Below are 22,291 nucleotides of genomic sequence, written 5' to 3' on the forward strand. Positions count from 1 at the left end.
CCCTATTCCCCACATTTGACCAGGGCCCATGGGTGTAGGCCTACCGGTGGTGTTGATCATGCTCTTGGCGGTGTTGGAGGCTGCAGAAAAGATGTTGGGGGTGGAGCCTGTTGCCAGGCTACTGGAGGATGTGTGTCCAACCGTGTTCACAGCCAGACTGCCTGGTGGAGGCTTCTTCACTGGGACCACCACACTCCTATACAGAGAGAGAGAGTCACACACACACACACACACACACACACACACACACACACACACACACACACACACACACACACACACACACACACACACACACACACACACACACACACACACACACACACACACACACACACACACACACACACACACACACAGCTAAGTGTAGCTAATGACCGAACCAAGCATCAGTAATGCTCCCATTAAGTTAAGAGAAACATTAAATACAGTACATGGAAATAGAAAAGACTGTTCTGTGTGAAGACACTTCTGATTTCCTCATATATTTATAGACACTAGAACACATCACGAGGGAAGAAGGCAGTAAATGCTGCCAGCAGGGTGTGCGTCCCAAATGGCACTCTATTCACTATACAGTGTACTACTTTTGATAAGAGCCCTGTACAACAGTATTGCACTATACAGGGAATGGGGTGCTATTTGGCACAGACCCAGGGTCTTTAGATGACTAAACTTGTGACCTTCCCATGGTCCACTTAGAGAGCACAGAGCATACATTCAGACCACCGGGATATACTGCAGTTATTTATTCACTCCTGATGAATGGCATGACACACACACAAATGTCCATATCTCTGCATCTGCAGTGAAGAGTACTGATGGTGGCGGCATCATTTATTCAGTACATCTGTGTACTGCTGCTTTGGTCTAGACCAGAGGTCTCATTTGACAGCAGCACATCACTGAGAAAACCAGCTATATGTTTAATATGTTTTCTAAAAAGGTATTCCTGGTTCATTTTGAGTTATTTATCGAATAATTTATTGGAGTAGGAGCACAAACAATAAAAACACTGACACGTTGAACGAACAAACAATCACATGCATTGTTCCATCACACTTCAGATTAGCACTAATTCCAACAGTTGTCTCTTTTTAAAATAAACATGGAAAAAGCTAAGATAAGAATGTGTGCAGCTATCCCTGTGTGACATGGTTACGGTCTGATATGAACCTTTCATTTGAATAATTGATTAGATGCAAAGACGACCTAAGACATCGTGTATTAATATGGGTGTGTTTAATAGGGGCTGCTGTGAATAAAGTGAGGGTTCATCTGGTGAGGAATATTAATGAACAGGTCAAGACGCCTATAGAGGAAAGAGAACCGCAGAACACATCCTGTAAGGACACACACACACACACACACACACACACACACACACACACACACACACACACACACACACACACACACACACACACACACACACACACACACACACACACACACACACACACACACACACACACACACACACACACACACACACACGCGCGTACATTTATCTACACACATACATCCTCTATCATAAAGATATACTGTGGAAATGGATTAAAAAGATTACATTTCCTAACATTGTCTGTTCAATTAAAACCAAACAGATGAAATCAGTTCTTCATTATAAATGTAATCATACATTCAGTGCTAGACAACATCCCCCTGTGTTACTGTGAGAGCTGTAGGAGAGGGAGGGAGGGAGAGAGAAAGAAAAAGAAAGAAAGAAAGAAAGAAAGAAAGAAAGAAAGGAAGGAAGGGAGAGAGAGAGGGAATGAGATTTAAAGGTGTATTTAGATCAGTCGTGCAGTGGTCCCATCTGGCCATCCAGTCCTGGGTATTGAAGTCTCTAATTGAAAACTCCACCTCAGAGAGACTATCAACCAGAAAGACCAGGGGACTCAGCCCTCCCCAGCCCTCCTCTCAACGCTCTGAGCCTTTTCTTTGTGCTCTGTTTTGATGTTGTCAGTCCCTATCAGCCTCAGGCCTGACAGCCCAGCCGTCCTGAGGGCTAGTCAGCCTAGAAGCTCATTCTGCTGGCAGGTGGAGAAGAATTAGACACAGCAAATTGAGGCTGGATGACATTAAAGCATGAAGGAGTCGTATGTGGGACCTGGACACTGTGTGTGAAAGCATTTCAAAATTAATACAGAGAGGTCTGGCAACTCATTTCAGCCTGCCAAGGCATATTAGGGCTGTGAGGGGTGAGAAGACAGGCTTTGGCGTGGGGTGGGAGGGGGGAGGGGTAAAATGGGGAGCCGCTTCTGTTTAATCAGTCATCAGGGCCCAGGGGACCTCTGCAGTCCTTCATCTGATCCTTCATCTCCTCCTCCCTCTCTACCTTTCCTCCCTTCTCCACCTCCTTATCTCTCCTCTCCTCCATTTGTACCTTCATCACAGGTGACACACACACCAAACAGGCCACACTGACAGCCTTCCTATTTTGACATGGTTCAGGGTTTGTTGGTCCTAAATCTACCTCAATTATCTTCAACGTTCACCAGACAGAAAGATTAGGATTCTGGGATGTGAACCCTGACCTCCTGTCTGCAGTAGGTTACCACAGGGACAGCACACGGATTACTGTGTTCTTATCTACTGCAGGAATGTAATCACACACCTTTCCAAACACACACCCACCCTCCCACACTCCTCCCCATGGGGGCTTAGCTAACACTACCAGAGATCTAACATGTGACTGATGTTTCGCTTGCTACTGTAAAACCATGAATGTTGCTCCTGACAACTAAACAGACTTAGTGGATAAACTGTGGCGTGTTGAGCGTGCTTGACTAACGATGCACATTATAGTTCTTTCTTGAAGCGTATACAGGGTCTTCAGAACGTATTCAGACCCCTTCCCCTTTTCCACATTTTGTTACATTACAGCCTTATTCTAAAATGGATTGGGGGTTTTCTCATTAATCTACACACAACTGCTTATTAAAATAAACGTGTGTTTATTGTCACTTTCACCAGATATGTGCAGTGAAATGTGTTGTTTTACAGGGTCAGCCACAGCAGTACCGCACCCCTGGAGTAAATTAGGGCAAGTAACCAAAAGGTCGCTGGTTTGAATCCTTGAGCTGGCTAGGTGAAAATATGACGTTGTGCCCTTGTGCAAGGCACTTAACCCTAATTGCTCCCGTAAGTCACTCTGGATAAGAGCGTCTGCTAAATGACAAAAATGTAAAATTTAAGTGCCTTTGCTCAAGGGCACATCGGCAGATTTTTCACCTTGCCGGCTTGGGTATTCAAACCAGCGACCTTTCCATTATTGGCCCAAACAATTTATCACTAGGCTACCTCCTCAAGTTGTCAAATATGTATAAGATATGCATAACAGAGTGGCCTCCAGTACAAAGAGTGGAACTGCATGGTTGTGTGTGTATGTGTGTGCATGTGTACCTGTCAAAGGAGTGAAACTGCATGGGCAGCATGGGGTGATGGGTCTCTCTCTGTACAGCAGGATCAGGGTAGGGGAGGGGCTCTGGTCCAGGCTCCACCCCCTCTACTGGCCCAGCCACTAGGCTCTTCAGAATCTCTCTGACGTTGATGTTTGATTGACTGATGGAGGAGATGGAGGAGGCGGTTGTTAGAACCTCCAGGCCAGGCGGCTCCAAGAGGAACTCCTGGCTATGCTTCTCCCCAGAGGAAAGGCTGCCGAGCAGGGCGGACATGACGTGAACACGCCCGGGTCCTGAAGGTTCCAGGTCTGCCCCATTCAACACACTGGTCACCTGGGGGGGGGGGGGGGGTTTAGTTATGTACTCTTGTACCTGTACCCTTCCTGGATTTATGCACGGACAAACATAATACAACTACAATCCATTCTAATAGAGCGAGAAAAGAGAACACAGTCTAGTATCTAGATAAGCAACCTGTTCCTCTCCAATGCCAGAGTCAGTGTGCGGCAGAGATCCTCTCCCTATGTGGAGCTCCTCTACAGGGGTGGGGGGCGCCTTATTGTGGTCAGGGTAGGCCAGGGGGGTCTCTGGAACACACACACATATATACACACACACACACACACTTATTAAAGGACACAAGGTCACTGGGTGGGCTCACACACATTGATCATGTTCCAGAACGTCAAAAATGTGATGCATTGTGGGTTAATTGGGATTGACTGACTGATCTGCAAATAATAATGAGTAGTCATTCAAGATGCAAGGTGATTCGTAGATCAGTCAGTCGGGAGTTGAACAAGCCCATTCTCTCCCCATCTAACTTCCCAGTTCATCCTCTTCTAACTTCCATCTCAGATAGACATCTGCCACATGTCAGTTGGCTTGAAACTCTCTTCCTGGTGATATTACTTATGAGGGTGGCGAAGTGTCCTTCCCAGCAGCCTCTCTGATCCCACCCTCCTGGCTGATTTACTGGCTAATGAACCACGACAGACGGCTGGAAATAGAACTAGCCTCACAACGCCCCAAACTCTCAGCTATTCTCTGTTTCTCTCGCTTTCTTTTACTCTCTCTCTCTATCTCTTTATGTCGCTCTTGCTCTCTCCCAGCGTGTGTCCAATGGGATGTTACTGTTCATACCACAGAGACCAGGGCTACCTGTACAACTTCCATACATCCCACCCCGCTCCCAACTTCCCCTCCCCTCTCCCACCTCCCATCCTGCTCCTGCTTCCCTTCTCCGCTTCCATCCCTGTTCCCATGTTTAATTCTGCACAGTGCAATTAGTGGGTAACATGAATTAATAATAGAGCTGAGAGGATGGGTTATGGGAGGAGTTAGAGGCGGGGTTAGGGGAGGGAGTTGGATATCAGAAGTAAGCACCTGTGCTGGTAGGTGAGTTGATCTCGTGGCGAATGCTGCATGCTGATTGGCTGATCATCCTGTTGGGCTCTCTTTGGGGTTCCAGGATGTCCCTGTACTTTGACACCATGAGGACAGAGATGAAGTAGACCACCGCTAGGGCCAAGAACTGGGCCTGCTTACTGTCATCCTGGAGGGGACAAATATGCATGTTACACAAACACACGCACACAAACATGTTACACATGCACCAGCACACACAAACATGTTACACATGCACCAGCACACACAAACATGTTACACACGCACCAGCACACACAAACATGTTACACATGCACCAGCACACACAAACAATCATACTCACCACATCCCGGAACACGACAGCTCTCAGACGGTTGATGTCGACGTCCTGTAAAAGCCTGTCAGGGTCCTGGATGGGAGAAAGGTTACTGAGAATGTTTTGGGGTTTAGGAGATCTAAAGTGAGGAGACTCTGACATCTTAGTGGTCGTGTAACAATCTGTTTACTTAGCCGTTAGCGTAGCATCCATATTACATTGGGTGTCACACTTAATGATCTCCCACACACCCTCCACTTATACAGTTGAAGTCGGGAAGTTTACATACACTTAGGTTGGAGTCATTAAAACTCGTTTTTCAACCACTCCACAAATTTCTTGTCAACAAACTATAGTTTTGGCAAGTCAGTCAGGACATCTACTTTGTGGATGACACAAGTAATTTTTCCAACAATTGTTTACAGACAGATTATTTCACTGTATCTCAATTCCAGTGGGTCAGAAATGTACATACACTAAGTTGACTGTGCCTTTAAACAGCATGGAAAATTCCAGAAAATTATGTCATTGCTTTAGAAGCTTCTGATAGGCTAATTGCTATCATTTGAGTCAATTGGAGGTGTACCTGTGGATGTATTTCAAGGCCTACCTTCAAACTCAGTGCCTCTTTGCTTGACATCAGGGGAAAATCAAAAGAAAACATCCAAGACCTCAGAGAAAGAATTGTAGACCTCCACAAGTCTGATTCATCCCTAGAGGCAATTTCAAAATGCCTGAAGGTACCACGTTCATCTGTACAAACAATAGTATGCAGGTATAAACACCATGGGACCACGCAGCAGTCATACCGCTCAGGAAGGAGACGCCTTCTGTCTCCTAGAGAAGAACACTTTGTTGCGAAAAGTGCAAATCAATCCCAGAACAACAGCAAAGGATATTGTGAAGATGCTGGAGGATAAAGCTACAAAAGTATCTATGTCCACAGTAAAACGAGCCCCATATCGACATAACCTGAAAGGCGGATCAGCAAGGAAGAAGCCACTGCTCCAAAACCTCCATAAAAAAAAGCCAGACTACGGTTTGCAACTGCAGATGGGGACAAGAATCATACTTTTTTGGAGAAATGTCCTCTCGTCGATGAAACAAAAGTAGAACTGTTTGGCCATAATGACCATCGTTATGTTTGGAGAAAAAATGGGGATGCTTGGAACCCGAAGAACACCATCCCAACCGTGAAGCTTGGCAGTATCATGTTGTGGGGGTGCTTTGCTGCAGGAGGGACTTGTGCACTTCACAAAATAGATGGCGTCATGAGGAAGGAGAATTATGTGGATATATTGAAGCAACATCTCAAGACATCAGTCAGGAAGTTAAAGCTTGGTCGCAAATGGGTCTTCCAAATGGACATTGACCCCAAGCATACTTCCAAAGATGTGCAAAATGGCTTAAGGACAACAAAGTCAAGGTATTAGAGTGACCATCAAAAAGCCCTGACCCCAATCCTATAGAACTGTAAAAGCGTGTGAGAGCAAGGAGGCCTAAAAACCCAACTCAGTTACACCAGCTCCGTCAGGAGGAATGGGCCAAAATTCACCCAACTTATTGTGGGAAGCTTGTGGAACCCAAAACGTTTGAACCAAGTTAAACAATTTAAAGGCAATGCTACCAAATACTAATGTGATGAAAGAAATAAAAGCTGAAATAAATCATTCTCTCTACTATTATTCTGACATTTCACATTCTTAAAATAAAGAGGCGATCCTAACTGACCTAAAACAAGGAATATTTTACTAGGATTAAATGTCAGGAAAAGTGAAAAAATGAGTTTAAATGTATTTGACTAAGGTGTATGTAAACTTCCGACTTCTACTGTAGTAGTTCTGTATGTCCGGTGTCTCAGCCAACCATCTGAGGTACCATTATTACCAACTTGATGTGCATTTTTAAATTATGAGTTTAGTGAGGACATACCTTGTTGGCAGATGCTGTACCATACAGGTTGTCCTGGCTCTTACTGTTGGTCCCTCTGTCCCTCTGTCTCTGTCTAACGTCCAGACAGTTCCTCACTGCTACACAACACACTGGCAGGACAGACAGACAGGGTATCAGAAGCTGCATCTTGAAACTCATTAATGATATGATCACTGTTATCTCCAACCTGCCAAGCCAGAGTCATGGTGAAATCAACAGCCAGACAAATTTCACACTACAGATGAGAGAGAGAGAGAGAGAGAGAGAGAGAGAGAGAGAGAGAGAGAGAGAGAGAGAGAGAGAGGCCCATGCCTGAAGACACAGTGGAGAACATGAGGTAGGGTCAGGGTGTGAGTACTGTGTGTGTGTGTGTAGTAGAGAGATTATACATTTTAGTGCTACAGACATATTCCCCATATATCACCTGGAGCCACTGAACAGTGCATGTCTTTCTCTATCGGCATGTAACCACTGCCTGTGGTGTGTGTGTGTGTGTGGACTTCAGAGCTAGCTTCAAAAACCTGTCCTCAACCTACCTGACTGAAGTACCTACCATTGCAGCAGACACACACTATTTATCAAAATCATGACTCACCAAAGCACATTTACTATCTAATAGCAGTGCATTTAGAAAATTAATTAGATAGTAATTTGGGATCGATGTCCCTTCCACGGGACAGTTGAGCTAACATAGGCTAATGCGAGTAGCATGAGGTTGTAAGTAACAAGAACATTTACCAGGACATAGACATATCTGATATTGGCAGAAAGCTTAAATTCTTGTTGATCTAACTGCGCTGTCCAATTTACAGTAGCTATTACAGTGAAATAATACCAGGCTATTGTTTACCAGGCTATTGTTGAGGAGAGTGCACAATTTTGAACAGTTGAAAAGTTATTAATAAACAAATGAGTCATATTTGGGCAGTCTTGATACTAAATTTTGAACAGAAATTCAATGGTTCATTGTATCAGTCTAAAACGGTGCACATACACTGCTGCCATTAGGTGGCCAAAATATTAATTGCACTTGGGCTGGAATAATACATTATGGGCTTTCTCTTGCATTTCAAAGATAAAGGTACAAAAAATACACAAAATAACAGTTTTTTTTCCTTTGTTTTATCTTTAACCAAATCTATTGTGTTACATTCTACTACATGCCTTTCACATTTCCACAAACTTCAAAGTGTTTCCTTTCAAATGGTACAAAGAATATGTATATCCTTGCTTCAGGGCCTGAGCTACAGTCAGTTAGATTTGGGTAAAAATAATAGAAAGGGGCGGATCCTTAAGAGGGATTTCATGGATACTAGAATTACTGAAATGATCGTGAAATTCTTTTGCCACGGCATTTCCGGACATTATTCATCATCTAATATGACAGTTAATGTCTGTGACAAGTGCGCGCGCAGGCAGGCACACGCACACACACTCTTACCCAGTCGTAGACACTGTCTCATCAGGCCTCCAGAGGACATGTTCTTCTCAGCCTCTATCTCAGAGAAGTTGAGTGAGCTGGCAAACACCAGAACGTCCACCATGGCCATGAGACGGGACAGGAAGGAAACAGCCGTCTCTGAAGACATGCCCTGGACTGCCTCGATGTTCTCCAACTCAGCCTGCTCACAGCACAGGGGGTCAGGGGTCAGGGGAGGAGAAGGGTGAAGAGGGGACAGGGAGGGGGAGGTGGGATGAAGAGGGGACAGGGGAGGAGGAGAAGGGGTGAAGCGGGGACAGGGGAGGAGGAGGAGGAAAAGGGGTGAAGCGGGGACAGGGGAGGAGGAGAAAGGTGAAGCGGGGACAGGGGAGGAGGAGGAAAAGGGGTGAAGCGGGGACAGGGGAGGAGGAGAAGGGTGAAGCGTGGACAGGGGAGGAGGAGGAGGAAAAGGGGTGAAGCGGGGACAGGGGAGGAGGCGGAGGGTGAAGCGGGGACAGGGGAGGAAGAGGAAAAGGGGGTGAAGGCGGGGGCAGGGGAGGGGGAGGAGGAGAAGGGTGAAGAGATGTCAGGGGAGGGGACAGGGGAGGGGGAGGAGGAGAAGGGTGAAGAGGTGTCAGGGGAGGGGACAGGGGAGGGGGAGGAGGAGAAGGAGAAGGGTGAAGGGGGGATAGGGGAGGGGAGGAGGAGAAGGGTGAAGAGGTGTCAGGGGAGAGGACAGGGGAGGGGACAGGGGACAGGGGACAGGGGAGGGAGAGGAGGAGAAGGGTGAAGAGGTGTCAGGGGAGGGGACAGGGGAGGGGGAGGAGGAGAAGGGTGAAGGGGGGATAGGGGAGTGGGAGGGGGAGGAGGAGAAGGGTGAAGGGGGGATAGGGGGAGGAGGAGGAGGAGGAGAAGGGGTGAATCGGGGACAGGGGAGGAGGAGAAGGGTGAAGCGGGGACAGGGGAGGAGGAGGAGGGTGAAGCGGGGACAGGGGAAGAGGAGTAGGAAAAGGGGTGAAGGCGGGGGCAGGGGAGGGGGAGGAGGAGAAGGGTGAAGAGGTGTCAGGGGAGGGGACAGGGGAGGGGACAGGGGAGGAGAAGGGTGAAGGGGGATAGGGGAGGGGGAGGAGGAGAAGGGTGAAGAGGTGTCAGGGGAGGGACAGGGGAGGGGGAGGAGGAGAAGGGTGAAGGGGGATAGGGGAGGGGAGGAGGAGAAGGGTGAAGAGGTGTCAGGGGAGGGGACAGGGGAGGGGTGAAGAGGTGTCAGGGGAGGGGACAGGGGAGGGGACAGGGGAGGGGTGAAGAGGTGTCAGGGGAGGGGACAGGGGAGGGGACAGGGGAGGGGTGAAGAGGTGTCAGGGGAGGGGGAGGAGGAGAAGGGTGAAGAGGTGTCAGGGGAGGGGACAGGGGAGGGGTGAAGAGGTGTCAGGGGAGGGGACAGGGGAGAAGGGTGAAGAGGTGTCAGGGGAGGGGACAGGGGAGGGGTGAAGAGGTGTCAGGGGAGGGGACAGGGGAGGGGTGAAGAGGTGTCGGGGGAGGGGACAGGGGAGGGGTGAAGAGGTGTCAGGGGAGGGGACAGGGGAGGGGTGAAGAGGTGTCGGGGGAGGGGACAGGGGAGGGGTGAAGAGGTGTCAGGGGAGGGGACAGGGGAGGGGTGAAGAGGTGTCGGGGGAGGGGACAGGGGAGGGGTGAAGAGGTGTCAGGGGAGGGGACAGAGGAGGGGTGAAGAGGTGTCAGGGGAGGGGACAGGGGAGGGGTGAAGAGGTGTCAGGGGAGGGGACAGGGGAGAAGGGTGAAGAGGTGTCAGGGGAGGGGAGAGGGGAGGGGTGAAGAGGTATCAGGGGGGGACAGGGGGAGGGGTGAATGGTGTCAGGGGAGGGGGAGGAGGAGAAGGGTGAAGAGGTGTCAGGGGAGGGGGAGGAGGAGAAGGGTGAAGAGGTGTCAGGGGAGGGGAGGAGGAGAAGGGTGAAGAGGTGTCAGGGGAGGGGAGAGGGGAGGGGTGAAGAGGTATCAGGGGAGGGGACAGGGGAGGGGTGAAGAGGTGTCAGGGGGAGGGGAGGAGGAGAAGGGTGAAGAGGTGTCAGGGGAGGGGGAGGAGGAGAAGGGTGAAGAGGTGTCAGGGGAGGGGAGGGGAGGGGTGAAGAGGTATCAGGGGAGGGGACAGGGGAGGGGTGAAGAGGTGTCAGGGGAGGGGGAGGAGGAGAAGGGTGAAGAGGTGTCAGGGGAGGGGACAGGGGAGGGGTGAAGCGGGGACAGATCCAGAAATAGAAATGGTTCCATTGTATCTGAGAAAATAAATGTTATGAAAGAAAATAAAACTAACTAACTTGGGTACTCTGGCCATGCATACAAACAAACAACAATACATGATAAAATCAACAGATACAATCAGCAGTTAAAGCACATAAAATCCTTAACACAAACAAAACACACAGAAAACAATCACCAACTTAAACTGAATAGATAGCAGAATGAAGCTGAGCAAATGAAAATGGCTACGATCAATAAAGACAATTAACTAGTCCTATTTCCTGGAAGCTGATCAATAATTAAGAACTAAAAATGCAGCTCTATCTAGCCACCACTGGATGGTGGTGTAGCACAACAGAGAGGCTGACTGACAGAAGGAGAGGTGGCAGAGAGGCTGACTGATGGCTTACAGAAGGAGAGGTGGCAGAGAGGCTGACTGACAGAAGGAGAGGTGGCAGAGAGGCTGACTGATGGCTTACAGAAGGAGAGGTGGCAGAGAGGCTGACTGAATGACTTACAGAAGGAGAAGTGGCAGAGAGGCTGACTGAATGACTTACAGAAGGAGAGGTGGCAGAGAGGCTGACTGATGGCTTACAGAAGGGAGGTGGCAGAGGCTGACTGACAGAAGGAGAGGTGGCAGAGAGGCTGACTGATGGCTTACAGAAGGAGAGGTGGCAGAGAGGCTGACTGAATGACTTACAGAAGGAGAAGTGGCAGAGAGGCTGACTGAATGACTTACAGAAGGAGAGGTGGCAGAGAGGCTGACTGATGGCTTACAGAAGGAGAGGTGGCAGAGAGGCTGACTGACAGAAGGAGAGGTGGCAGAGAGGTTGACTGAATGACTTACAGAAGGAGAGAGGGCAGAGAGGCTGACTGAATGACTTACAGAAGGAGAGGTAGCAGAGAGGCTGACTGAATGACTTACAGAAGGAGAGGTAGCAGAGAGATTGACTGAATGACTTACAGAAGGAGAGGTAGCAGAGAGATTGACTGAATGACTTACAGAAGGAGAGGTAGCAGAGAGATTGACTGAATGACTTACAGAAGGAGAGGTGGCAGAGAGGCTGACTGACAGAAGGAGAGGTGGCAGAGAGGTTGACTGAATGACTTACAGAAGGAGAGGTGGCAGAGAGGTTGACTGAATGACTTACAGAAGGAGAGAGGGCAGAGAGGTTGACTGAATGACTTACAGAAGGAGAGGTAGCAGAGAGGCTGACTGAATGACTTACAGAAGGAGAGGTAGCAGAGAGATTGACTGAATGACTTACAGAAGGAGAGGTAGCAGAGAGATTGACTGAATGACTTACAGAAGGAGAGGTAGCAGAGAGGCTGACTGATGGCTTACAGAAGGAGAGGTGGCAGAGAGGCTGACTGAATGACTTACAGAAGGAGAGGTGGCAGAGAGGCTGACTGAATGACTTACAGAAGGAGAGGTAGCAGAGAGATTGACTGAATGACTTACAGAAGGAGAGGTAGCAGAGAGATTGACTGAATGACTTACAGAAGGAGAGGTAGCAGAGAGATTGACTGAATGACTTACAGAAGGAGAGGTAGCAGAGAGATTGACTGAATGACTTACAGAAGGAGAGGTAGCAGAGAGGTTGACTGAATGACTTACAGAAGGAGAGGTAGCAGAGAGGTTGACTGAATGACTTACAGAAGGAGAGGTAGCAGAGAGGTTGACTGAATGACTTACAGAAGGAGAGGTAGCAGAGAGGTTGACTGAATGACTTACAGAAGGAGAGAGGGCAGAGAGGTTGACTGAATGACTTACAGAAGGAGAGGTGGCAGAGAGGCTGACTGAATGACTTACAGAAGGAGAGGTAGCAGAGAGATTGACTGAATGACTTACAGAAGGAGAGGTAGCAGAGAGGTTGACTGAATGACTTACAGAAGGAGAGGTAGCAGAGAGGTTGACTGAATGACTTACAGAAGGAGAGGTAGCAGAGAGATTGACTGAATGACTTACAGAAGGAGAGGTAGCAGAGAGGTTGACTGAATGACTTACAGAAGGAGAGGTAACAGAGAGGTTGACTGAATGACTTACAGAAGGAGAGGTAGCAGAGAGGTTGACTGAATGACTTACAGAAGGAGAGAGGGCAGAGAGGTTGACTGAATGACTTACAGAAGGAGAGGTGGCAGAGACGCTGACTGAATGACTTACAGAAGGAGAGGTGGCAGAGAGGCTGACTGAATGACTTACAGAAGGAGAGGTAGCAGAGAGGTTGAGGTTGACTGAATGACTTACAGAAGGAGAGGTGGCAGAGAGGTTGACTGAATGACTTACAGAAGGAGAGGTGGCAGAGAGGCTGACTGAATGACTTACAGAAGGAGAGGTAGCAAAGAGGTTGACTGAATGACTTACAGAAGGAGAGGTAGCAGAGAGATTGACTGAATGACTTACAGAAGGAGAGGTGGCAGAGAGGCTGACTGAATGACTTACAGAAGGAGAGGTGGCAGAGAGGCTGACTGAATGACTTACAGAAGGAGAGGTGGCAGAGAGGCTGACTGAATGACTTACAGAAGGAGAGGTGGCAGAGAGGCTGACTGAATGACTTACAGAAGGAGAGGTGGCAGAGAGGTTGACTGAATGACTTACAGAAGGAGAGGTGGCAGAGAGGCTGACTGAATGACTTACAGAAGGAGAGGTGGCAGAGAGGTTGACTGAATGACTTACAGAAGGAGAGGTAGCAGAGAGGTTGACTGAATGACTTACAGAAGGAGAGGTGGCAGAGAGGCTGACTTACAGAAGGAGAGGTAGCAGAGAGGTTGACTGAATGACTTACAGAAGGAGAGGTAGCAGAGAGGTTGACTGAATGACTTACAGAAGGAGAGGTAGCAGAGAGGTTGACTGAATGACTTACAGAAGGAGAGGTAGCAGAGAGATTGACTGAATGACTTACAGAAGGAGAGGTAGCAGAGAGGTTGACTGAATGACTTACAGAAGGAGAGGTAGCAGAGAGATTGACTGAATGACTTACAGAAGGAGAGGTGGCAGAGAGGCTGACTGAATGACTTACAGAAGGAGAGGTAGCAGAGAGGTTGACTGAATGACTTACAGAAGGAGAGGTAGCAGAGAGGTTGAGGTTGACTGAATGACTTACAGAAGGAGAGGTGGCAGAGAGGTTGACTGAATGACTTACAGAAGGAGAGAGGGCAGAGAGGTTGACTGAATGACTTACAGAAGGAGAGAGGGCAGAGAGGTTGACTGAATGACTTACAGAAGGAGAGGTAGCAGAGAGGTTGACTGAATGACTTACAGAAGGAGAGGTGGCAGAGAGGTTGACTGAATGACTTACAGAAGGAGAGAGGGCAGAGAGGTTGACTGAATGACTTACAGAAGGAGAGGTAGCAGAGAGGTTGACTGAATGACTTACAGAAGGAGAGGTAGCAGAGAGGTTGACTGAATGACTTACAGAAGGAGAGGTGGCAGAGAGGTTGACTGAATGACTTACAGAAGGAGAGGTAGCAGAGAGGTTGACTGAATGACTTACAGAAGGAGAGGTGGCAGAGAGGTTGACTGAATGACTTACAGAAGGAGAGAGGGCAGAGAGGTTGACTGAATGACTTACAGAAGGAGAGGTAGCAGAGAGGTTGACTGAATGACTTACAGAAGGAGAGGTAGCAGAGAGGTTGACTGAATGACTTACAGAAGGAGAGGTAGCAGAGAGGTTGACTGAATGACTTACAGAAGGAGAGGTGGCAGCGGAGAGTAGAGGAAGGATCCCTCCACAGGCGATGATGATGTTGTCTACCATCTGAGAGAGGAGGTGGATGGTGTTGTGGACAAAGATTATGTTCTCATTGCTGTTGACAAAGTCCATGACAGATTTGGTTGAATGGCTGCAGGGAGGCAGAGAGAGAAGGAGAGAACTCGATTAAAGACAGGTCAGGTCTTAGGTCAGCTCAGGGAAACGTGGTGAATAATCAGCCACAGTAAGGCTAGTTAGAAACCCTGGCTCCAGGATCTACTGTAACTCTTGTTTTACTCTCAATGAGATGGGATATGTGGTTGTCTTACCAAACTTATTTGAATGCACTGACTGTAAGTCACTATGGATAAGAGCGTCTGCTAAATGACCCAAATGTAACATTCTACTGCATGTCCTATGTGGTAGCCCTAAGTGGTCAAAAATAGTGCACTACAGAGAGGCAATGGGCTTTGATACAAACTAGTGCACTACATAGGGACTAGGGTGTGATTAGGGACAGTGTCCTCAGTGCCTCGGTCCCCTCACCTCCTCCAGACATGGACGTCTGTCTCCAGGGCCAACAGCAGGTCGGTGAGGAGGCGCTGGTGCATGGGCGACCATTTGAACTCTGGGATGCGGAACATGGTGGTGCGAGGGCCAGGGCTGAACTGGCGCCGCTGCTCCTCTGTCATGGGCATCCCTCTGAAGCCCAGGTCCACACGCAGGGCACGCTCTAACTGGGCCGCCGTACGACCGTGCAGGGACTGACACACACGTACAGACACACATACACCCACAATACTGTAATTCAGAGTGTATAAAGCAGTGTATAAATAAAACATTATATAACAGCAGAGAAGAGACACTATTAATAGTCCTTTAGTCCTCCCTCTCCTCCTCCGCCTCCTCCTCTCATCAGACTCAATAACACGGGGAGGGAGGAGAGAGGAGGGAGAAAGGGAAGAAGGAGACCAGAGGAACAGAGGATAGGGAGGTCTTGTAATTTAACTAACCTGTGTAGTAGCAGTGGTCTGTATCTTCTTAACCTCTTTGTCCTTTCTGTCGTATGACCTCTCTGTGCCTGAGGTGTTGCTGACTGCATCCGCCCCACTACCTTTCACACCAGCTGAGGGCTCTCCCCCCTCCGACACCCCTGACCCTCCAGCACTAGCTCCAGCCCCCGTGTCTGTGAACACTGACTCCTTAGAGCAGGCCTCTTCCCTGGACATTGAGGTGACGTCACCCAGGGTGGTCTGGAGCTTCAACCTCTCCTCCTCCATGATGCTGTTGATTGGACCACCAGGACTGACCATGCCGATGATCCCCAGCTCAGAGCTGCCGGTCATGTGGGCCAGCAGGCCCAGGTCATGGCTGCGAGCCGGGGGGACTGGGGGCTCGGGGTCTGGTTGGGGGTTAGAACCAGGACTTGGCAGGACCAGGGGCTCCTCCTGTTGAGTTCAGTTCTGTTTAGTTAACTTGCACAAAACAAAACACAAGCAGAAGAAAAGAAAGACGAACTAACCTGGCCAAACAGGAAGCTGCTGTTGCTAGGGAGACTGTCCTTGTCGTCGTCAGCGAGGGTGATGAGGGGACCGGTGTTGTGGTTGTCGGTGGCTACACCGACGGTTGCGTTGGGGACCATTACTCCGCCGGCGGCACTGCTGCTCAGCTTCTCTACAGCAGCACAGTACACGTTGTCCAATAGGGAGTCCACCTGGACCAACGCCCCGCCCCTGTCCTCAGAGACAACACTCCCAGCCACACCCACTGTCACGCCCAGCGGCTCTGGAGACAGGTCCAGGTCCTCCAGCTTCACCTCTGTGGCTTCCACCTGGGGAGAGGGCGGGATGATTGATTAGCTGACTGAATGACTGACTGACTGATTTTAAGAGTCTACCTGCAAGAACTTCGACATGTGGTGTTTTTCCCCAACTAAACGTACTGGAAGTTGCTCTGGATAAGAGCATCTGCTAAATTAATCAGTTGTAAAAACTATGAAAACAGAGACCATAACATACCTTCTCAGCCTTGATGTCCACCAGCAGGTCATGAACCTCCACTCTGACCCCTGACCCCGTCCTCTCTGTCCCCTCGAGCCCCCCCTCCTCCCCCGTCTTCGCCTCCGACAGTATGTTCCGGGGGTGGCCGGGAGTCTCGGGGTAGTCGGCCTCGCTCTCCGGGGTCTGTGTCTGAGAGTGGTCGTCTACCTCTCTGATCTCCATGTTCCCCTGGATGCCCCCAGCCTGGAGGTCCTGCAGGCCTGAGATGGTGCTGACCAGACCCTTCCTCCCCTTCTTAATGTTCTCCTCCTCCTGACGCTGGTAGTCCTCATACATCTTAGCCAGGTACTCCTTATGGGCCTCGTATGTTACCTACAGTATAGCAGTATAACAGTATAACAAACATCATCAATAATCAATCATCTATAATTAATAATCAAGCTCATCTTAGCCATGTACTCCTTATGGGCCTCGTATGTTACCTACAGTATAGCAGTATAACAGTATAACAAACATCATCAATAATCAATCATCTATAATTAATAATCAAGCTCATCTTAGCCATGTACTCCTTATGGGCCTCATATGTTACCTACAGTATAGCAGTATAACAGTATAACAAACATCATCAATAATCAATCATCTATAATTAATAATCAAGCTCATCTTAGCCATGTACTCCTTATGGGCCTCGTATGTTACCTACAGTATAGCAGTATAACAGTATAACAAACATCATCAATAATCAATCATCTATAATTAATAATCAAGCTCATCTTAGCCATGTACTCCTTATGGGCCTCGTATGTTACCTACAGTATAGCAGTATAACAGTATAACAAACATCATCAATAATCAATCATCTATAATTAATAATCAAGCTCATCTTAGCCATGTACTCCTTATGGGCCTCGTATGTTACCTACAGTATAGCAGTATAACAGTATAACAAACATCATCAATAATCAATCATCTATAATTAATAATCAAGCTCATCTTAGCCATGTACTCCATATGGGCCTCGTATGTTACCTACAGTATAGCAGTATAACAGTATAACAAACATCATCAATAATCAATCATCTATAATTAATAATCAAGCTCATCTTAGCCATGTACTCCATATGGGCCTCGTATGTTACCTACAGTATAGCAGTATAACAGTATAACAAACATCATCAATAATCAATCATCTATAATTAATAATCAAGCTCATCTTAGCCAGGTACTCCATATTTGCCTCGTATAGGTTACCATATAGAGGGAGAGACATGATCAATAACTACTGGTCATCCAAGGTGTTGTTGGTGCAAATTCCCTCCTCAACAGCAGAGGGCAGTGTTTCCCCTCTTATCGTAGAGCTGACTGGTGGCACCACTGATGATCTATGTCCCAAATGGTGCCCTATTACCTACATATTGAGCTAGGGTCCTGGTAAAAAGTTGTGCACTATATCGGGAATTGGGTGCCATTTGGGACGCAGACAGCCGCTGAGTCTTACCTTGGAGTGAGCGATGGAGAGTGTATCCACCCAGACCCTCCAACCTCCCCATTCATACTTGATGGCATGGTAGAGCAGGATCCTGAAGAGGCTATAGACCATCTCCATCATCTTCTGTTCCTCTGGGTTTTTAGGGTTGATATAGCCCAGACTGAACATCCAGTCCTGCCATACTGAACACTGCAACAAACACCTAGAGACAGACAATATACAGTGAATAATATATACTGTTACAACTATTATCAATAAGGTACTCACTACCAGAGCAAACAGCAGGAGAGACCATCGCTACATAGTCAGTAGTCTAAGTTAAAGTTGGTCTGTAGGCCAACAGCATATTCTCAAGTACTCCCTCTGAGTCACAATTCATTCTGATCACCTTCTATTATGTGAATTAGTGAAATGATCTGATGCTTTGTTATATAGTCAGTAGTTAGACAACAATAGCGAGTAGCTTGGTGATGATAGTTATCTGTTATACCATCAATATCTCGTGAACGATTTATGATTGACAGGATGCAGGATGCAAACAGTGCTGTCACTGCTGGGAAGAGTCATTACACAGCTGTAAATTAGAGGATGACTGTGTGTGTGTGTGTGTGTGTGTGTGTGTGTGTGTGTGTGTGTGTGTGTGTGTGTGTGTGTGTGTGTGTGTGTGTGTGTGTGTGTGTGTGTGTGTGTGTGTGTGTGTGTGTGTGTGTGTGTGTGTGTGTGTGTGTGTGTGTGTGTGTGTGTGTGTGTGTGTGTGTGACTGTCTGTCCTCACCGTCGGTTTTCGCGGCTGTTACTGAATAATTTGATCATGTCTGAGAGGAAGAGACGTCGAACCTCCATCAGCTCAACGCTGGGGGACGAGCTCTTCAACAGAGTCGCTACTACCTTAAGAATCACTGGAACACACACACACACACACACACACACACACACACACACACACACACACACACACACACACACACACACACACACACACACACACACACACACACACACACACACACACACACACACACACACACACACACACACACACACACACACACACACACACACACACACGCACACACGCACACACGCACACACACACGACTTTGCTAAGTACGCACTTTAAATAAAGTTTGACTTGACTACAATAACATTCACAGGGACAACAGACAGACTTACTGGGGTTCTGTATCTTGATTGTAGAGTCTGGTTCAGGGTGGGGTTTGTGGACGACCTGGGTACACACCTGCTCAGTCAGGATCTGATGGGAAGAACACCGACAATCACTAAATAGGGAATAGGATGTCATTTGGGATGCAACACGGTAACAGGACAGTGGAGCGGAGATAATGAGGTTATCAGCATGAGGCTATAACCATCCCAGACCTCACTGCCACGAGATCTGCAGGTCACGGATTGGCTTGTTCAGCCATCTATGGACCCATGGCCAGCCAGCCAGCCAGACCAAGACCTCAACCGCACACCGAAATCAAACTCGACTACGAGGGATCCCTGAAGAAGAAGTGTATGTGTATGTGTATGTGTGTGTGTGCGTAGTTATACAGAAGTTACAGAGAAGAATGTACCTCGTACAGCGTGTTGTAGATGGTCACTGATACAGTATTGGTGTGTAGCATCAGCCTCTCCCCCAGCAGAGTGAAGAGACTGTGTGTGTGCATGATCTCAACCTTCCTTCTGTGGACAGACACATACAGTAACCCTGTTAGGAGTCCCTGGGTGACAGTTTTACACTTCATACAATAGTTATTTTAAGAGAAGAGGGTAGAAGAGGGAATAAGAGGGGAGAAGAGTAAAGGGGAGGAGAGGGGAAAATAGTAAAGGGGAGAAGAGGGGAGAAGAGGGAAGAAGAGTAAAGGGGAGAAGAGTAAAGGGGAGAAGAGTAAAGGGGAGAAGAGGGAAGAAGAGTAAAGGGGAGAAGAGGGAAGAAGAGGGGAGAAGAGTAAAGGGGAGAAGAGGGGAGAAGAGTAAAGGGGAGAAAAGGGGAGAAGAGTAAAGGGGAGAAAAGGGGAGAAGAGGGGAGAAGAAGGGGAGAAGAGGGAAGAAGAGGGGAAAATAGTAAAGGAGAGAAGAGGGGAGAAGAGTAAAGGGGAGAAGAGGGAGAAGAAGGGGAGAAGAGGGAAGAAGAGGGGAGAAGAGTAAAGGGGAGAAGAGGGGAGAAGAAGGGGAGAAGAGGGAAGAAGAGGGGAGAAGAGTAAAGGGGAGAAGAGGGGAGAAGAGTAAAGGGGAGAAGATGGGAGAAGAGGGGAGAAGAGTAAAGGGGAGAAGAGGGAAGAAGAGGGGAGAAGAGTAAAGGGGAGAAGAGGGGAGAAGAAGGGGAGAAGAGTAAAGGGGAGAAGAGGGGAGAAGAGGGGAGAAAAGGGGGAGAAGAGTAAAGGGTAGAAGAGGGGAGAAGAAGGGGAGAAGAGTAAAGGGGAGAAGAGTAAAGGGAGAAGAGGGAGAAGAGGGGAGAAGAAGGGGAGAAGAGTAAAGGGGAGAAGAGGGGAGAAGAGTAAAAGGGAGAAGAGGGAGAAGAGTAAAGGGGAGAAGAGGGAGAAGAAGGGGAGAAGCGTAAAGGGGAGAAGAAGGGGAGAAGAGTAAAGGGGAGAAGAGGGGAGAAGAAGGGGAGAAGAGTAAAGGGAGAAGAGGGGAGAAGAGGGGAGAAGAAGGGGAGAAGAGTAAAGGGGAGAAGAGTAAAGGGGAGAAGAGGGGAGAAGAGTAAAGGGGAGAAGAGGGGAGAAGAAGGGGAGAAGAGTAAAGGGGAGAAGAGGGGAGAAGAGTAAAGGGGAGAGGAGAGGAGGGGAGAAGAGTAAAGGGGAGAAGAGGGGAGAAGGGGGAGAAGAAGGGGAGAAGAGTAAAGGGGAGAAGAGGGAGAAGAAGGGGAGAAGAGTAAAGGGAGAAGAAGGGGAGAAGAGTAAAGGGGAGAAGAGGGAAGAATAGTAAAGGGGAGAAGAGTAAAGGGGAGAAGAGGGAGAATAATAAAGGGGAGAAGGGGGAGAATAATAAAGGGGAGAAGAGGGAGAAGAGTAAAGGGGAGAAGAGGGGAGAAGAGTAAAGGGGAGAAGAGGGGAGAATAATAAAGGGGAGAAGGGGGAGAATAATAAAGGGAGAAGAGGGGAGAAGAGTAAAGGGGAGAAGAGGGAGAAGAGTAAAGGGGAGAAGAGGGGAGAAGAGTAAAGGGGAGAAGAGGGGAGAAGAGTAAAGGGGAGAAGAGTAAAGGGGAGAAGAGGGGAGAAGAGGGAGGAGAAGGGGAGAAGAGGGGAGAAGAAGGGGAGAAGAGGGAGAAGAGGGAGAAGAGTAAAGGGGAGAAGAGGGGAGAATAGTACAAGGGAGAAGAGTAAAGGGGATAAGAGGGAGAATAGTACAGGGGAGAAGAGGGAGAAGAAGGGAGAAGAAGAGGAGAAGAGTAAAGGGGAGAAGGGGAAGGGGAGAAGAGGGAATAAGAAGAGTGGAGAAGAGTAAAGGGGAGAAGAGGGGATAAGAAGAGGGGATAAGAAGAGGGGAGGGAGAAGAAGGGAGAAGAGGGAATAAGAAGAGGGGGAGAAGAGTAAAGGGGAGAAGAGAGGAGAAGAGGTGGGAAGAGTGGAGAAGAGGGGGGAGAAGAGGGAATAAGAAGAGGGGAGAAGAGTAAAAGGGAGAAGAGTGGAGAAGTGGGGATAAGAAGAGGGGAAGGGAGAAGAAGGGATAAGAAGAGGGGAGGGAGAAGAGGGGAGAAGAGGGAATAAGAAGAGGTGGGAGAAGAGTAAAGGGGAGAAGAGAGGAGAAGAGGTGGGAAGAGAGGAGAAGAGGTGGGAGAAGAGGGAATAAGAAGAAGGGAGAAGAGTAAAGGGGAGAAGAGGGAATAAGAAGAGGGGAGAAGAGGGAGGGGAGAAGAGGGAATAAGAAGAGGGGAGGGGAGAAAAGGGGAGAAGAGGAAATAAGAAGAGGGGAGGGGAGAAAAGGGAATAAGAAGATGGGAGGGGAGAAGAGAAGAGGGAATAAGAAGAGGGGAGGGGAGAAGAGAAGAGGGAATAAGAAGACTCCTCTCCTCTTTTGACCTCACCCTCTCACCTTCCCCCGCTACTCACAAGGCAGGCAATACACTCGACCTCATCTTTACTAGATGCTGTTCTTCCACTAATCTCATTGCAACTCCCCTCCAAGTCTCCGACCACTACCTTGTATCCTTTTCCCTCTCGCTCTCATCCAACACCTCCCACACTGCCCCTACTCGGATGGTATTGCGCCGTCCCAACCTTCGCTCTCTCTCCCCCGCTACTCTCTCCTCTTCCATCCTATCATCTCTTCCCTCCGCTCAAACCTTCTCCAACCTATCTCCTGATTCTGCCTCCTCAACCCTCCTCTCCTCCCTCTCTGCATCCTTTGACTCTCTATGTCCCCTATCCTCCAGGCCGGCTCGGTCCTCC

General features: G+C 48.5%; 1 protein-coding gene across 7 annotated transcripts in view; it reads right to left on the bottom strand.

The window, feature by feature from the left end:
* LOC124005234 (neurobeachin-like) overlaps positions 1 to 22,291 on the bottom strand; it is a 418,832-nt gene that overhangs the window by 278,147 nt on the left and 118,394 nt on the right. For all 7 annotated transcript variants that reach the window (XM_046314300.1, XM_046314299.1, XM_046314297.1 and 4 more), the window contains exons 18-33: positions 19,475 to 19,583; positions 19,068 to 19,149; positions 18,670 to 18,793; positions 17,905 to 18,097; positions 16,422 to 16,775; positions 15,926 to 16,234; positions 15,417 to 15,851; positions 14,950 to 15,167; positions 14,401 to 14,554; positions 8,483 to 8,663; positions 7,042 to 7,151; positions 5,137 to 5,202; positions 4,794 to 4,962; positions 3,882 to 3,994; positions 3,409 to 3,740; positions 45 to 196 (exon numbers count right to left, since the gene is read on the bottom strand). In XM_046314300.1, the coding sequence (XP_046170256.1) occupies positions 45 to 196; positions 3,409 to 3,740; positions 3,882 to 3,994; positions 4,794 to 4,962; positions 5,137 to 5,202; positions 7,042 to 7,151; positions 8,483 to 8,663; positions 14,401 to 14,554; positions 14,950 to 15,167; positions 15,417 to 15,851; positions 15,926 to 16,234; positions 16,422 to 16,775; positions 17,905 to 18,097; positions 18,670 to 18,793; positions 19,068 to 19,149; positions 19,475 to 19,583 (3,101 nt within the window). The remainder of the gene's footprint in view (positions 1 to 44; positions 197 to 3,408; positions 3,741 to 3,881; positions 3,995 to 4,793; positions 4,963 to 5,136; positions 5,203 to 7,041; positions 7,152 to 8,482; positions 8,664 to 14,400; positions 14,555 to 14,949; positions 15,168 to 15,416; positions 15,852 to 15,925; positions 16,235 to 16,421; positions 16,776 to 17,904; positions 18,098 to 18,669; positions 18,794 to 19,067; positions 19,150 to 19,474; positions 19,584 to 22,291) is intronic.

This window comes from Oncorhynchus gorbuscha, linkage group LG19, assembly GCF_021184085.1.
Source record: "Oncorhynchus gorbuscha isolate QuinsamMale2020 ecotype Even-year linkage group LG19, OgorEven_v1.0, whole genome shotgun sequence".
Taxonomy (NCBI): domain Eukaryota; kingdom Metazoa; phylum Chordata; class Actinopteri; order Salmoniformes; family Salmonidae; genus Oncorhynchus; species Oncorhynchus gorbuscha.